Below are 17,968 nucleotides of genomic sequence, written 5' to 3'. Positions count from 1 at the left end.
TTATAAAATTGTGACGTAAAAATTGTGGCACAGGACAGGAAGTGTATGCCATATGCAAGATTTTTAATATATAGAGAGATAAATCTATCTTGTATTAAAATCTCGGGTATGGTGCTCACTTCATGTCCACAAAACATTGTCCCATGTCACAATTTTGAGTCATGCTGTTTGTGTCATTAAAAATCCCTATGTAAACATTTATAATGGGGGAAACCCCTATCTGAAGATGTAAACCTTTCCCACCCTGTCACAGTGCAGTTGCAGCTTTCCTACCACTGGTGCTGCAGTGCCTCCATCTCTCCAGCTGCTGAGCCTGTCCTAGAGATGTCTGAAAAGCTCCTCTTCATATGCTCCAGTTCCTGCTTGTTCTCCTAAACTTGCCCTGGAGCCAATATTTACCCCCACTGAAAACAGATTATCTGGTCATTATCCAGAGACTTGAGCAAAAAAATCGAGGCTGACACTCCCAGTGCAGTACTGAGGGAGCGCTGCACTGTCGGAGGTGCTGTCTTTCAAATGAGATGTTAAACCGAGGCCCCTGTCTGCCCCCTCGGGTGGGCGTAAAAGATTCCATGGCACTGTTCGAAGAAAAGCTAGGGAGTTCTCCCCTGGTGTACTGGCCAATATTTATCCCTCAATCAAAATCACTAAAAATAGATCTGGTTATTATCAAATTGCTGTTTGTGGGAGCTTGCTGTGTGCAAAATTGGTTGCCACGTTTCCTACATTACAACAGCGACTACACCTCAAAAGTACTTCATTGGCTGTAAAGCGCTTTGGGACGTCCTGAGGTCGTGAAAGGCGCTGTATAAATGCAAGTCTTTTTTACAAGTTTCCTGTACAGTTGTGAATTAAACTTGATCACATTTACCATCTGCATTCTATATCCCAGCCCCACTGATTTGAATTTTCTCAAGCCCCATTGGCTTTGCTAGCCCAAGCCCATTCTGGCCTTGGGGCTCTCGTTTAAACGGCACCTAAATATCCAGAATTCTCTATTAACCGGCAAAATTCAGGAGTAGGTTTAGGTAAGTTTTACTGTATATTAGTGGCCGTGTAACCGGGTCTCCTGCACCTGTGGCCGTGTAACCGGGGCTCCTGCACCTGTGGCCGTGTAACCGGGGCTCCTGCACCTGTGGCCGTGTAACCGGGGCTCCTGCACCTGTGGCCGTGTAACCGGGGCTCCTGCACCTGTGGCCGTGTAACCGGGGCTCCTGCACCTGTGGCCGTGTAACCGGGGCTCCTGCACCTGTGGCCGTGTAACCGGGGCTCCTGCACCTGTGGCCGTGTAACCGGGGCTCCTGCACCTGTAGGTATACCTCTCCATTATCCAGAGTTTTTAATCAACCGGCACCATCCCGGTCCCGTAGGTGCCAGATACCAAAGAGTTTCCTGTAATGTCCTTTAGGGAATGAAAGTTGCCGTCCTTACCCGGCTGGGTCTATATGTGACTCCAGTCCCCCACCAATGCGGTTGATTCTTAACTGCCCTCTGAAGTGGCCTCGCAAGTCACTCAGTTGTATCAAACCACTACAAAGAATCACCACACGGACTACAACGGTTCAAGAAGGCTGCCCACCACTACCCCCTCGAGGGCAACAAGGGATGGGCAATAAATGTCGGTCTTGCCAGCGATGCCCACATCCCAAGAATGAATTTAAAAAAAAAAAAAATATATATATATATATATGCACTCGACACAAATAATGTCGGGTCAATTTGGCTGTCAAGATACAAATGGAGCTACATCTGCTGGAGAGGTTTCCCTTTTGGAGCGGCCCACTAGCTTCATCTCCAAACACTCCATCTTCCTTCCCCCCAAACACACCTCTCGCGAGCACCCAAGATGTGCCCGGACTGCATGGGTGGCTGATCAAAACATAGTAAAAAGGCGACGCGAGTGTGTTTCCCGTCCAATCCGGACGTATACAAACCAACCCTTTAACGTGTTATTGCAGCATTTGGAGAAGGTTGTTCTATATCTTTTTAACACAATTAAGCAGCAGATCAATCTATTTTAACCAAATATATTCAATGACATCAGTCTGATTAGTCACAGTGACGCATGCAGTTCTACCATTCCCGCAGGGGTACAAAGTCATTGCCTGAGCTTGGTTATATCGACTTTTTTTTGATGAGAAATTCATTCTTCATTTGGCAGGGAGATCAGCAGTGACTGAGCTTGCACTAGCGGGACACAATTTTCAAACTGTAAAGATACAATTTATTCACAGCACCTCAATTGCCTTTTTAATCTAGGCTTGTTAATAGAACTGCATAAGCTACGGAGGCAAGCATGAAACCTGCGTCAGTCATACAGGATGTAACTTAAAATAGGCAAGCAGTGTGTTTCTTCACTCCCAAGAGGCTGTGTGTAAACTCTGCGAGGTGAATTTTTTCACTGTTGCTGCCGGGTGTGAACGGATCGGCCTCCTGTTTTACGCCCCGCCCGATACTGGTTTTCATTGACTTAGACGGGTAGGGTGTAAAGCAGGCGCCCGATCCATCACCGCCCGTTTTACACCCGACAGTAAAAGTGAAAATTCGCCCTTGATTGTTAAATTTTCAGTCTAAAGTCACTCTCTTAGATGGTTTAAATTTTTTTTTTAATTCTCTATTTGTTTCTGTACCGGGTGAGACATGCACACACAGTGCTGGGGAGTAATAAGAGCCTGACCATTTTCTTCACTCTAAATGGTCTGTCTTTCTGTCGATTAGAAACATTTATAGTATTACCCCCCCCCCCCCCCCCAAAAAAAATTATTTGCTTGAGGCAAGAGTCCCAAAACTTTTCACAGGAACAGGAGGCCATTCAGCCGGTTCTGCCGTTCAATTAGATCATGGCTGATCTGTATCTTAATTCCATCTATCTGCCTTGCTTCCGCAACCCTTAAGAACATAAGAATTAGGAGCAGGTGTAGGCCATACAGCCCTTCAAGCCTGCTCCTCCATTTAATAAGGACATGGCTGATTTTCGACCTCAACTCCACTTTCCCGCCCGATCCCCATATCGCTTGATTTCCCTAGAGTCCAAAAATCGATCTATCTCGGCCTTGAATATACTCAACGATTCAGCATCCACAACCCTTTGGGGTAGAGAATTCTCTGAGTGAAGAAATTCCTCCTCATCTCAGTCTTAAATGGCTGACCCCTTATCCTGAGACTATGCCCCCTAGTTCTCGACTCTCCAGCCAGGGGAAACAACCTCTCAGCATCTACCCTGTCATGCCCCTCAGAATTTTGCATGTTTCAATGGGATCACCTCTCTTCTAAACTCCAGATTCTCGGCTCAATCTACTCAATCTCTCCTCATAGGACAACCCTCCCATCCCAATAATCAGTCTAGTGAACCTTTGTTGCAGTGCCTCTAAGGCAAGTATATCCTTCCTCAGATAAGGAGACCAAAACTGTGCACAGTACTCCAGGTGTGGGCGCACCAAAGCCATGTACAATTGTAGCAAGACTTGCATAGAAACATAGAAGATAGCAGGAGTAGGCCATTCGGCCCCTCGAGCCTGTTCCGCCATTTAATGAGATCATGGCTGATCATCCAAATGCAGTACCCTGTCCCTGCTTTCTCCCCATATCCCTTGATCTCTTTAGCCTTAAGAAATATATCTAACTCGTTCTTGAATATATTTAATAAGTTGGCCTCAACTGCCTTCTGTAGTAGAGAATTGCACAGGTTCACCACTCTCTGGGTGAAGAAATTCCTCCTCCATCTCACTCCTAAATGGCTTACCCCTTATCCTTAGACTGTGACCCCTGGTTCTGGACTCCCCCGCCATCGGGAACATCCTTCCTGCACCTAGTCTGTCTATTCCTGTTAGAATTTTATAAGTTTCAATGAGATCCCCTCTCATTCTTCTAAACTCCAGCGAGTATAAGCCCAATCGACCCAATCTCTCTTCATACGTCATTCCTGCCATCCCAGGTATCAGTCTGGTGAATCTTCACTGCACTCCCTCCATGGCAAGAACATCCTTCCTCAGATAAGGCGACCAAAACTGCACTCAATACTCAAGGTGTGGTCTCACCAAGGCCCTGTACAACTGCAGCAAGACATCCTTGCTCCTGTACTCGAATCCTCTCGCTATGAAGGCCAACATACCATTTGCCTTCTTAACCGCCTGCTGCACCTGCATGCTTACCTTCAGCGACTGGTGCACAAGGACACCCAAGTCTCGTTGCACTTCCCCTTTTCCCAATCTATTGCCGTTCAGATAATAATCTGCCTTCCTGTTTTTGCCACCAAAGTGGATAACCTCGCATTTATCCACATTATACTGCATCTGCCCAATCACCCAACCTGTCCAAATCATACTGGAGCTTCTCTGCATCCTCCTCACAGCACACACGCCCACCCAGCTCTGTGTCGTCTGTAAACTTGGAGATATTACATCTAGTTCCCTCGTCTAGATCATCATTAATATATATTGTGAATAGCTGGGGTCCTAGCACCGATCCCTGCGGTACCCCACTAGTCACTGCCTGCCACTCGGAAAAAGACCGTTTATTCCAACTCTTTGCTTCCTGTCTGCCAACCAGTTCTCTATCCAAGACAGTACCTTACCCCCAATCCCATGTGCTTTAACTTTGCATGCCAATCTCTTCTGCGGGACCTTATCGAAAGCCTTCTGAAAGTCCAAATGCACCACATCCACTGGTTCTCCCTTATCTATTCTACCAGTTACATCCTCAAAAAATTCCAGTAGATTAGTCAAGCATGATTTACCTTTTGTAAATCCATGTTGACTTTGTCTGATCCTGTCACTGTTTTCCAAGTGCTCTGCTATTGCATCTTTTATAATGGACTCTAGCATTTTCCCCACTACTGATGTCCGGCTTACCGGTCTATAATTCCCCGTTTTCTCTCTACCACCTTTTCTAAATAGTGGGGTTACATTAGCTACCCTCCAATCCATGGGAACTGTTTCAGAGTCTATTGAATTTTGGAAGATGACCAGCAATGTATCTACTATTTCTAGGGCCACTTCCTTAAGTACCCTAGGATGTAGATTATCAGGCCCTGGGGATTTATCGGCCTTCAATCCCATCAATTTCCCTAACACCATTTCCCTACAAATACTGATTTCATTCAATTCCTCCCTCTCATTAGACCCTATGTTCCCCGACAGCTCTGGAAGTATAATGTGGGAAAATGTGCGGTTATTCACTTTCGTAGGAAGAATAGAAAATATTTTTTGAAATGGTGAGAAACTGTTAAACTTTGGTGTTCAGAGAGATTTAGGTGTCCTAGCACTTACTCTTATACTCCAACCCCCTTGCAATAAAGGCCAACATGCCATTTGCCTTCCTAATTGCTTCCTGTACCTGCATACTAATTCTGTGTTTCCTGTGCGAGGACCTAAATCTCTCTGAACACCAGAGTTTAACAGTTTCTCACCATTTCAAAAAATATTTTCTATTCTTCCTACCAAAGTGAATAACCGCACATTTTCCCACGTTATACTTCAGCTGCCACCTTTTTGCCCACTCAGTTAACCTGTCGATATCCCTTTGCAGGCTCTCTGTGTCCTCCTCACAGCTTACTTTCCCACCTAGCTTTGTATCATCAGCAAATTTGCATATATTACACTCCGTCGGTTCATCTAAGCCATAGGATTACATAGGATATATGGTGCAGAAACAGGCCATTCGGCCCAGCCAGTCCATGCCGGCGTTTATGCTCCACTCGAGCCTCCTCCTGTCTTTCCTCATCTAACTCTATCAGCATAACCCTCTATTTCCTTCTCCCTCATATGCTTATCTAGCCTCCCCTTAAATGCATCTATACTATTTGCCTCAACCACTCCCTGTGGTAGCGAGTTCCACATTCTCACCACTCTCTGGGTAAAGAAGTTTCTGTTGAATTCCCTATTGGATTTCTTGGTGACTATCTTATATTGATGGCCTCTAGTTATGCTCTTCCCCACAAGTGGAAACATTCTCTCTCTCTCCACTCTATCAAAACCTTTCATAATTTTAAAGACCTCTATTAGGTCACCCCTCAGCCTTTTTTCAAGATAAAAGAGACCCAGCCTGTTCATCCTTTCCTGATATGTATACCCTCGCATTTCTGGTATCATCCTTGTAAATCTTCTCTGCACCCTCTCCAGTGCCTCTATATCCTTTTTATAATATGGCGACCAGAACTGTACACAGTAATCCAAGTGTGGTCTAACCAAGGTTCGATACAGGTTTAGCATAACTTCCCTACTTTTCAATTCTATCGTTCTAGAAATAAACCCTAGTGCTTGGTTTGCTTTTTTATGGCCTTGCTAACCTGTGTCACAACCTTTAGTGATTTGTGTATTTGTACTCCGAGATCCCTTTGTTCCTCTACCCCACCTAGAGTCGCACCCTCCAAGTGATAAGTGACCTCCCTATTCTTCCTACCACAATGTAATACCTCACATTTATCTGTGTTGAACTTCATTTGCCAATTATATGCCCATTCTGCAAGTTTATTAATGTCCTCCTGTAATTTGTTGCAGTCCTCCTCGGTATTGACTATCCCCCCAATTTGGTGTCATTCGCAAATTTAGAAATTGTGTTTTTGATTCCAAAGTCTAAATTGTAATATAAATTGTGAACAGCAGTGGTCCCAGCACTGATCCTTGTGGAACACCACGACCCACTTTCTGCCACTGTGAATAGTTACCTTTTATCCCCACTCTGCTTTCTGTCTTGAAGCCAGCTAGCTATCCATTCTGCTACTTGTCCCCTGACTCTGCATTCTCTGACCTTGTTCATCAGTCCATTATGGGGTACCTTATCGAAGGCCTTTTGAAAATCTAGATAAATTACCTCTACTGCATTACCCTTGTCTACTCTCGCTGTTGCCTCTTCAAAAAATTCAATGAGGTTGATCAAGCAAGACTTTTCCTTTTGAAATCCATGCTGACTATTCATTACCATGTTTTTGGTTTCTAGATGTTCTTCTACTTTCTCCTTTAGTACGGATTCCATGATTTTTTCCCCTACCACCGATGTTAAGCTGACTGGTCTATAATTCCCTGGACATGCTGGAATATGGGATTAGATTAGACAGGGCTTGATGGCCGGCGCGGACACGATGGGCCGAAGGGCCTCTATCCGTGCTGTATGACTCTATGACTCTATGTTCTATCCCCCTGCTTAAATATAGGTATTGCGTTGGCTATCCCCCACTCCTCTGGCACTACAACTTTTTCTAACGAATTATTAAATTTGTGTAGTAATGCCTTTGCTATCTCTTCTCTAGGTTCTTTTAAAATGCGGGGATGCAATCCATCCGAAGCAGGGGTTTTATCCTCTGAGTTTGATTAGTTTATTTACTATACCCCTTTTTTTTATTATTTTAAATGCACTAACCTCATCATTCAATGTCATGTCCACCTGTTCTATCTCCCTGGTAAATACTGAAGCAAAATAATTATATAATATTTCTGCCATCTCTCTATCGTTAGCTGTGGTATTATCCTGTCTATCCCTTAATGGCCTTATTCCCATCCCAACCTTCCTTTTTTTATTGATGTGCCTGTAAAATATTTTACTATTTTGTTTTATTTTCCTTGATAATTTAATTTTATAGTTCCTCTTTGCCTTCCTAATTGTTTTTTTGACTTCTCTCCTAATCTCTTCATATTCTCCCTTATCATGCACTCCCCTGCTGTCTATGTACTTAATTTATGCTTCTTTCCTTACCCTCAATTGTTCCCTTATAGCTTTATTCATCCATGGAGTCTCATTAGTGTTTAGTTCTTTCCTTTTAGCGGAATATATTGTTCCTGCACTCTGTTGAACACTGTTTTAAATGTTTCCCATTGCTGTTCTATGTCGTTGTTTGCCTATATTGTTGTCCATTTTATTTTCCCAAGTTCTGTTCTCAGCCCCTCAAAATCAGCTTTCCTCCAACCTATTACCCTGGTTTTCGTCATACTTATGTCCTTCTCAATTATCATCTTAAAGCACATCATATTATGGTCACTATTGCCTACATGTTTCCCTGCTTTTATTTCTCTTATCTGCTCTGGTTCATTCCCCATTCTTAGATCCAATAGCGAATCCTCCCTTGGGCTTTTTACATATTGGGTTAGAAAGGAGTCCTGTCCCCATTGTAGGAACTCCATTCCCTTATCCCCTTTACCTACCTCTTCTGTCCAGTTAATATCGGGGTAGTTGAAATCCCCAATGATTGTGCTATTTTTTACTAATTTCCCTAATTTATCTGCATATTTCTTCCTCCACCTCCCTTCCACGATTAGGTGGTCTGCAGACTACACCTATTGGTGTGATTGATCCTTTATTATCTTTTATCTCTATCCATATGGATTCTATTTTTGTCTTGCTGATAGCTGTGTCACTTTTTTCCATTGCCATTGTTATCCCTAATAAGTACAACTACTCCACCGCTCCTTTTCCCCCCTCTATCTTTTCTAAATATGTTATACCCTGTGACGTAAGAAAACTACTAGGCACTTGGTCTAAGTGTTAAACAAAGCTTTAATCAACTGTTTTACAACATGGAGGTCTAGTTGTGTCCTTCACTAGTTCCTGTTAAGAATGTCCTGCGCAAGCTGGGCCCGTGCCCGAGTATTTATACTCTCCCTGGACAGCGCCACCCGTAGGCCGCTCAGTATTATTTCATAAGTCTTTCTTTCATGAATGACTGATTCATGTCACCCTGCAATGTTTAATTCCCAGTCCTGATTTTTCTGTAGCCATGTCTCAGCAATCCCTACTATGTCTGGTTCCTCACAACGCATGATTGCCTCCAGCTCCGCTGTTTTATTACGGACACTGTGCATTGCTGCACAGACAGTTTAACTCATTTTTAATAGGATTCCCTCTCACTTTATGTTTAACCATCTTTTTAGACTCCTGTTCTATAACTCTATTTATTCTCTTGCCATGACTGTCCTCCCTTACTTTATTCTTTCCTATGCTCTCTCTTCCTGTTTTGTTTATAATTAGGCTGGTTACGCTTCTTGTAAATCCCTCTCCCCATCTTACTAGTTTAAAGCTTTTGCCACCTCCCTATTTACCCTTTCCGCTAGGACACAGGTCATTAATACAGATTGTAAATAGCTGAGGCCCAAGCACTGATCCTTGTTGCACCCCACTAGTTACAGCCTGCCAACCGGAAAATATCCCGTTTATCCGTACTCTCTTTTCAGTCCATTAACCAATTTTCTATCCATGCTAATATATTACCCCCAGCTCCATGAGCCCTTACCTTGCATAGCAATATTTTATGTGGCACCTTATCGAATGCCTTTTGGAAATCCAAATATACTACATCCACTGGTTCCCCTTTCTCTACCCTGCTAGTTACATCCTCAAAAAACTCTAATACGTTCGTTAAACACGATTTCCCTTTCATAAAACCATGTGGACTCTGTCTAATCATATTATGATTTTCTAAGTGCCCTGTTACCCCTTCCTTAATAATGGATCCCAGCATTTTCCTGACGACTGATGTCAGGCTAACTGGTCTGTAGTTCCCTGTTTTCTCTCTTCCCTCCTTTCTTGAATAGCGGGGTTACATTTGCGACCTTCCAATCCACTGGGATCGTTCTAGAATCTAGGGAATTTTGGAAGATCACAACCAATGCATCCACTGTCTCTGCAGCCATCTCTTTTAGAACCCTAATATGTAGGCCATCAGGTCCAGGGGATTTGTCAGCTTTTAGCCCTATTAGTTTCTCAAGTACTTTTTCTCTACTGATCTTAATTACTTTAAGTTCCTCACTTTCATTAGCCCCTTGGTTCCCCACTATTTTTGGTATGTTTTTTGTGCCTTTTACTGTGAGGCCAGATATAAAATATTTGTTTAAAGTCTCTGACATTTCCTTATTCCCCATTATAATTTCTCCTCTCTCGGCCTCTAAGGGACCAACGTTTACTTTTGCTACTCTCTTCCTTTTTACGTACTTGTGGAAGCTCTTGCAATCTGTTTTTATATTTCCTGCTAGTTTACTCTCATTCTATTTTCCCCCTTTTTATCAATTTTTTTGTCAGCCTTTGCTGGTTTCTAAAGCTCTCTAAAGCCTCAGGCTTACTACTATTCTTAACATTATAAGTCTTTTTTTTTATCTAATACTATCCTTAACTTCTTTAGTTAGCCACGGTTGGATCACTTTTCCTGTGGAGCTTTTATTTCTCAATGGAATGTATATTTGTTGAGCATTTTGGAATATTTCTTTAAATGTCTGCCACTGCTTATCTACCGTCATACTTTTTAATCAAATTTCCCAATCTACCTTCGCCAACTCGCCTCTCATACCAATGTAATTGGCTTTATTTAAATTTAGGACTCTTGTTTCAGATTTAAGTATTTCACTCTCAACTCAATGTGAAATTCTATCCTATGATCACTCTTACCCAGAGGATCCTTTACTATGAGATTACTAATTAACCCTGTCTCATTACACAATACAAGATCTAAAATAGCCTGTTCTCTGGTTGGTTCCTTTATGTATTGTTCTAGGAAACTGTCTCAAATGCATTCCATAAATTCATCCTCCAGACTACCTTTGCCAATTTGATTGCCCAGTCAAGATTAAAGTTCGCCACATTACCTTTGTTACAAGCTCCTATTATTTGTTGATTAATACGCTGTCCAATGGTATAGCTACTGTTTGGGGGCCTATAAACTACTTCCACCAGTGATTTCTGCCCATTGTTATTTCTTATCTCCACCCATACTGATTCTACTTCCTAATCTTCCGAGCCAAGATCCTTTCTCACTACTGTCCTTATGTCATCCTTTATTATCAGGGCTACCCCCCTCCTTTTTCATTTTGCCTGCCTTTTCGAAACATCAAGTACCCTGTAATATTTAGTTCCCAACCTTGATCACCTTGCAATCATGTCTCTGTAATGGCTATTCGATCAAAGCCATTTATTTCTATTTGTGCCACTAATTCGTCTATCTTGTTATGAATGCTTCGTGCATTCAAATAAAGAGCCTTTAATTTTAATTTTTTACCATTTATTCCCTGCTTTCACCTTATTTGTTGATGCTCTATTACTGTTAAACTCTCTGTCCCTCCCAGTCACACTCTGCTTATTTTTACCCAAATCGCTACACTGCTCCATTGCCTTGACTTTTCTCCTTAGATTTTTAAATTTCCCCTCACCTGACCCCTCCCTCCCTCCCCTCTTTAGTTTAAAGCCCTATCTACAGCCTTAGTTATTTGATTCGCCAGGATATTGGCCCCAGCCCGGTTTAAGTGGAGCCCATCCGATGGAACATCTCCCTCTCTCCCCAGTACTGGTGCCAGTGCCCCATGAATCGAAACCCCTTCCTCCCACACCACTCTTCGAGCCACGCATTTAAACCTCTAATCTGCTTGTCCCTATGCCAATTTGCGTGTGGTTCAGGTAACAATCCAGAGATTATTACCTTTGATGCTCTGCGTTTTAATTTGGACCCTAGCTCCTGAAACTCCCTCAGCAGAACCTCATCCCTAGTTGTTGGTTCCTACGTGGACCACGACAACTGGATCCTCCCCCTCCCACTTCAAATTCTTCTCCAGCCACGAGGAGATATCCTTATAAACCCTAGCACCGGGTAGGCAACACAACCTTCGGAATTCCTAGTCATGGCTACAAAGAACAGTATCTATCCTCCTGACTATACTGTCCCCTACCACTACAACATTCCTTTTCACTCCCCCCACTTTAATGGCCTCCTGTATTACGGTGCCGTGGTTAGTTTGCTCATCCACCCTGCAGACTTTGACCTCATCCACACAGGCAGCAAGAACCTCATACCTGTTGGACAAGGGCAAAGGCTGAGGCTCCTCCAGCACTGCACCTGGGGCCCCCTTACCTGCCTGAGTCACAGTCATGCCCTCCTGTCCCTGACCACTAACCAGACCTGTACCACTACCTAACCTAAGGGGTGTGACTGCCTCCTGGATCAAAGTGTCCAGGTAACTCTTCCCCCTCCCTGATGCCCCACAATGTCTGCACCTCAGACTCCAGCTCAACAACTCTGAGCTGAAGTTCCTCGAGATGCAGACACTTACTGCTGACACGAGTGTCCGGGATCGCAATGCTCTCCACAAACTCCCACATGCTGCAGCTGTGGCACACCGCCTGCACTGCCATCCCTTTATAACCTTGTTTTATTTATTTAATTAATTAAAGTTTATGCATTTAATTAACTTGGCGCTTAGTTAAGGGGCGAGAGTTCCAGATTTCTACTACCCTTAAACACCTCAATTAGATCACCCCTTAATCTTCTATACTCAATGGAATACAAGCCTAGTCTAGGCAACCTGTCCTAATTTAACCCTGGTATCATTCTGGTGAATCTGCAAGGCCAGTATATCCTTTCTGAGGTTCGGTGCCCAGAACTGAACACAGTACTCCAGGTGGGGTCTGACCAGAGCTTTATCCAACTGTAGCATAACTTCCTTCCCATTGCATTCCAGGGTTAAGTAAGAACTGGATAAGCGCCTGAGAACAACAAAATGGTCGACATTGTATTCATGCAGCTGTGCTGGATTTAAATCCAAATTGTGTGGGTGTAAATAGAAGCACCTCCGAGCCCTGTGGCATTGACTAAAACCCTATGATGGGGAAAATTGATTTCACAAGGTTAAGATGCTAGATAATTGTAAGATGGCGTGAGCAGTGATGAAATAGTTCTAACTGCAACATTACCACGTGATTTTGGTATTTCATTCATGTGTGACAGTCATACCTGTAGCAAGACATCCAAAATCTATCCCAAAAACCTCATTGAAAAGATTGGTCCCTGTACCTTGACTTCTCAATATGATTGGATTGCAAAAGGTTTGAAATGCTATAAGGATTGTGAGGTTTGGATGCATCAGTTAATTATGACTTTGATCTAGCTGCAACAGGCTCAAAGGCAAAACACGGCATTGGGAGACGACGCTTACCTAATTCCTAGAAAGGCAGCTACTCGCCTTCAAAAATAATGTTTGCCTATTGCTTGTTCAGTAGAAAGCCATTCAAAGGAATTTGACTGAGTTTGTCTGTTTAACCTGTCCTCGTGCTGGTTCAAATCTGCTTTGTTATTTGGACTGACTTTAACAACTAGTTGCTGTTTGCTGCTGCTGTGGGCGATTCTCTCTCTCTCTCTCTCTCTCTCTCTCTCTGGATTAGCCTGTTTGGTAGGTCTGTCAGTTATGGAAGTATCTGGCGTGACTGATGTAAATCTTCTTCTGAAGTGATGTGGGCGCATAGTGGAAATCCAGGAACTTGGAGAAGGTTACTTGTCTCTGCTTGAGCATGTTATCCCAGATTAAAGAAAGAACCTGTATTTCTATAGCGCCTGTCACGACCTCAGGGCGCCCCAAAGCGCTTTACAGCCAATGAAGTACTTCTGTGGCGTAGTCACTGTTGTAATGTAGGAAACGCGGCAGCCAATTTGCACACAGCAAGCTCCCACAAACAGCAAAGACCAGATAATCTGTTTTAGGTGTTGTTTGAGGGACAAATGTTGGCCAGGATACTGGGGAGAACTCCCCAGCTCCTCTTCCAATAGTGGCGTGGGATCTTTTACGTCCACCCGAGTTTAACGTTTGATCAAGAGACGGCACCTCCGACAGTGCAGCACTCCCTCAGTACTACACTGGGAGTGTCAGCGTGGATTGTTGTGCTCCAGCCTCTGGAGTGGGTCTTGAACCCACAGCTATCTGACTGCAAAGCGAGAGTGCTACCCACTGAGGGTGTCGTTTCAGTTCATATGAAATCCTGCCTGTGGGAACTGGTTTTTGATGTTGGGTACAAGGAAAAGCATCTGACAAAGCCCAAATCTTTTATGTCTTTTTGGAAAAAATACTACATATCGTACTGTAGAGATAATGCAGTATTTCTGGGAACTATTGTGTTCTGGGACAAGATGTTGTTGATTATCTTAAAGATGCATAAACCAGTAGTCAACATGAATTAATGCAGCATTAAAACCTGCTTCACAATTCATCTGTAATTCTTTGATGAGGTAACTAAATGATCAGCCAGGCAATATCCCCTAAATATAACACACTCAGATTTTGAAGGCATTTGATAAAATTCCATGCAAAAAACATTCTAAGAATATCAATAAAGTAGATAGTTTGAAATCTAGTTTAGCAATGTGAAGAAAAAAGATGATAAATAGAAATAGCACTGTTTTAGGAGCATGGTTTGCCAACAGTTGGAGTTAGGTTAACTGGCCTATAATTTCCTGGTTTATCCCTGTCCGTCTTTTGAAGAGAGCAGTGATATTTTTCACCCTCCAGTCCTCTAGCATAACTTTCCTTTCCACAGAATGTTGGGAGATATACCAAGTGTGCCTGTCCATGTCCTAACTCGCACCAAGTCCCATTCATCCATCGCCCCTGTGCTCGCTGACAGACATTGGCTCTCGGTTAAGCAATGTCCTGATTTTTAAAATTCTCGTCTTTGTTTTCAATTCCCTCCATGGCTGCGCCCCTCCCTATCTCTGTAATCTCCAGCCCTACAACCCTCCGCGATCTCTGCACTCCTCTAATTCTGGCCTCTTGAGCATCCCCCACTTCCATCGCTCCACCATTGACGGCCATGCCTTCAGCTGCCAAGGCCCTAAGCTCTAGAATTCCCTCCCTAAACCTCTCCACCTCTTTCTCCTCCTTTTAAGATGCTCCGTAAAATCTACCTCTTGGACCAAACTTCTGGTCACCTGTCCTAATATCTCCTTATGTGGCTCGGTGTCACATTCTGTTTGATAATCGCTCCTGTGAAGCGCCTTGGGATGTTTTACTATGTTAAAGGCGCTATATAAATACACGTCGTTGCTGTGTGTACATTGTGGCCTTCCGTGAGACGTGTGCTAATTCTCACCTCGTGCCTGTGTACCTTGTGATGAAATATGCCATTCATCAGGCACTGTATTCCCTGTGTTTAGTTTAGTTTCAGTTTCATTTCCTTACCTGTATTGTATTGTGTGTAGGGCTCCGCCCATACCTGGCCCCTACTTAAGCAAGCCCCAGCGTGTCTCACAGCAGTACAGCAGATCTCTGGATGAGAGATACTTCTCCAATGTGTATTACTTTCTGAGTTAATAAAAGCCTTGCTTTGCTCCGTTAACGTCGAGTCTCGGATTCATTGAGGCACATCATACCTCTTCTGTTCGAAGTTGCTTTGGTGTGAAGGAAGGCCGGAGAGATCAGCAGCACTCCCTACGGGTGGAGTATTGTGGCAATAAGTGGCTCGAAGAGTTCTAGACTATTCCAGCACAGAAATCGACCAATTCAGTTCATTCTCTGTTCTGGTGTTTTTCTCGCCCAGTCTAATCCCACTTCCTGGCTCACTCCCCATACCCTTAACGTTCCACTTTTTCACACCGCTATCCAATTCCCTTTAAAAGAATTGATAGACTCTTGTTTCAAGAGTGGTTTGTGGCAGAGAATTCTGCATTCTAACCACCCTGACCAGTCGGGACAAATGGCCTGTTTCTGTGCTGCACATTCTACATTTCTATATTTCACAGGATCATAAAATCGTACAGCACAAGGAGGAGGCCATTCAGCCCATCGAGTCTGTGCCGGCTCTTTCGAAGAGCAATCTAGTTCGTCCCGCTCTTTCCCTATATCCCTGCAATTTTTTCTCCTTCAAACATTTATCCAATTACCTTTTGAAGGCTATTATTGAATCTGTATCCACCGCCCTATCAGACGGAGCATTCCAAATCCTAACCACTCGTTGCGTTTATAAAAAAAAAAAAGTTTTCCCTCATGTCGCCTCTGGTTCTTTTGCCAATGACCTTCAATCTGTGCCCTCTGGTTATCGACCCTCCAGCCCTTGGAAACAGTTCATCTTTATTTACTCTATCTACACCCTTCATGATTTTAAACACCTCTATCAAATCTCCTCCTGGCCTTCTCTGCTCCAAAGAGAACAACCTCAGCTTCTAATCTCCCCTTTAATTTTTTTTGTGATTTTTCTTAAATTTCTGCCCCCTCGTTACCATCTTGCTGACCACTGGAAACAATCTATCGCTATTTTACTTTATCGTAACCCTTCATAATCTTGAAGCCCTCTATCAGCTCACCCCTTAACCTTCTCCGCCTTTAATACAAAACTTCCTGAGGCTTCTTTGATAACTGTAACCCCAGTCAATCTACAATGTAGCTTTTTTTATTGCTTTTACTATCCACATACAAGTGTGGCCTAAGTAAGGTCTTGTACAAGTTCAACATTATCTCTTTACTTGTTTATTCTTTGCCTGTAGGTACAAAACCAAGAATTCCATTTTTTATTTTTTTTACACAACCTTCTCTACTTGTGTTCCCACCTGTGTATCCGCACACCAAGGTCCCTCTGATTTAGGCCCCAAACCTGAGGAAGGATATATATATACGCAGATTGGGTGACTGCTTTGCGGAACACCTCCGTTCAGTCCGTAAGGGTGACCCCGAGCTTCCGGTCGCCTGTCACTTTAATTCACCGCTCCATTCCCACTCGGACCTCACCGTCCTCGGCCTCTTGCATTGTTCCACGGAAGCTCAACGTAAACTCGAGGAACAGCACCTCATCTTCCGATTAGGCACTCTGCAGCCTTCCGGACTCAATATCGAGTTCAACAATTTCAGATCATAACCTCGGCCCCTATTTCATTTTTTCTTGTAATTTTTCCACTCCTTTTCCCCCCTCCCCCTTTTGTTTCGCTCTCACACCTGGCAGCTATCCCTTGCCCTGCCAGTACACTTTACACCCAATCTCAGCCCATTACCATCTCGTCTAGCTTCTAACACTTTTCATTGTCTCTTTTTTTACTTCTTTTGTTTCTTTTATTGTCCGATCGCAGCCCTGCCTCCGATCCATCTTTTCTTTCCAGTTTTGAAGAAGGGTTCGACCCGAAACGTCAACTCAAATTTTTGTCCACGGATGTTGCCTGACCTGCTGAGTTTTTCCAGCATTTTCTGTTGTTATTTCGGATTTCCAACATCCGCAGTATTTTGCTATCGTACGAAGGATATATTGGCCTTGGTGAAGGAGGTACAATGCAGATTGATCAGACTAATGCAAGGTTAAATTACAAGGATAGGTTGCATAAACTTGGTCTGTATGCCATCTCCGACATCTTTCCATCTTTCGGCTTTTCTGAGCGAGATTGCCACAAGGAGAGCGGTTTTGTGCCGTGAGTCTCTGTCTGTCAGGAACTGCATGGAGAACTCCCAGACTTGCGGGTAGTGGAAAGAAAAGATTTTCATCCTTTCAGTCGGAACAACTGTGTATCAGTCCGCTGCATTACCCAGTTCCCTCCAAGGATGCATTTAACTATTGGTATTGAACACAACGCTGTAGTTATTTTATTATTAAGGCAGTAAGCGCAAAGTTTTCTAGACTTTTTTTGGTAAACGTCTGTTTGTTTGTTCCTACAGCAAATGAAGGAAGCAGACGAGTCACTGGCAAAGGAACAGCAACATGATGAAATGAAAAGAAAGAAAAAAATAAATTGAAGTTTGTGAAAAACGACACATTACTGGCCTTAAATGGATTAAGCCTTATACCAAGATTAATGATCGACAAGTAGTGGGTGTGAAAATATGCATAGCATGAAAACGCTCCTTAGCATGGTGCTAAGTATACTGTTTCTTTTGTAAACTTATTACCCACTAACACAGCTTGCATGATGCATTATTATCGCATGGTTTATGCACATAAAACGAGGATGATAAATCGACAATTATTGCTGCAGAACAAAGCGTATACCACAATGTACGTGGATGGATGAGGACGTATAACTAGAGGAAGGTTTGTTCTAGTAGGTGAACATTGGAACTGCAACTTCCAGATGAGCAACATTTCAAGCCGATAGAGATGTTCTCAGTCACTGGCATTGTTCAGCGGCTTAGGACGTGAGTGTATAAAACTTTCTACTGCTCTTTGTCTTGGATTATGTAAAAGGCAGAGCACTTGGGTTAAAAAAAAAAAAAAAATCCCTTGTATAAATCACAATAAATGAGATTGCACTTCTTGA

The 17,968-nt window shown here is 43.3% G+C and overlaps 1 protein-coding gene across 4 annotated transcripts in view; it reads left to right on the top strand.

The window, feature by feature from the left end:
* ano10a (anoctamin 10a) overlaps positions 1-17,968 on the top strand; it is a 127,996-nt gene extending 110,028 nt beyond the window's left edge. For all 4 annotated transcript variants that reach the window (XM_085993702.1, XM_085993704.1, XM_085993701.1 and 1 more), the window contains one exon: positions 17,370-17,968. In XM_085993702.1, coding sequence (XP_085849828.1) covers positions 17,370-17,447 — 78 coding nt within the window. In that variant the 3' untranslated portion in view covers positions 17,448-17,968. The remainder of the gene's footprint in view (positions 1-17,369) is intronic.

The sequence above is a fragment of the Somniosus microcephalus genome, chromosome 7, assembly GCF_052327205.1.
Source record: "Somniosus microcephalus isolate GS21.2 chromosome 7, FLI_Smic_1.0, whole genome shotgun sequence".
Taxonomy (NCBI): Eukaryota; Metazoa; Chordata; class Chondrichthyes; order Squaliformes; family Somniosidae; genus Somniosus; species Somniosus microcephalus.
Note: the sequence above shows the minus strand (reverse complement) of the source record. Positions and strands in the feature narration are given on the sequence as shown.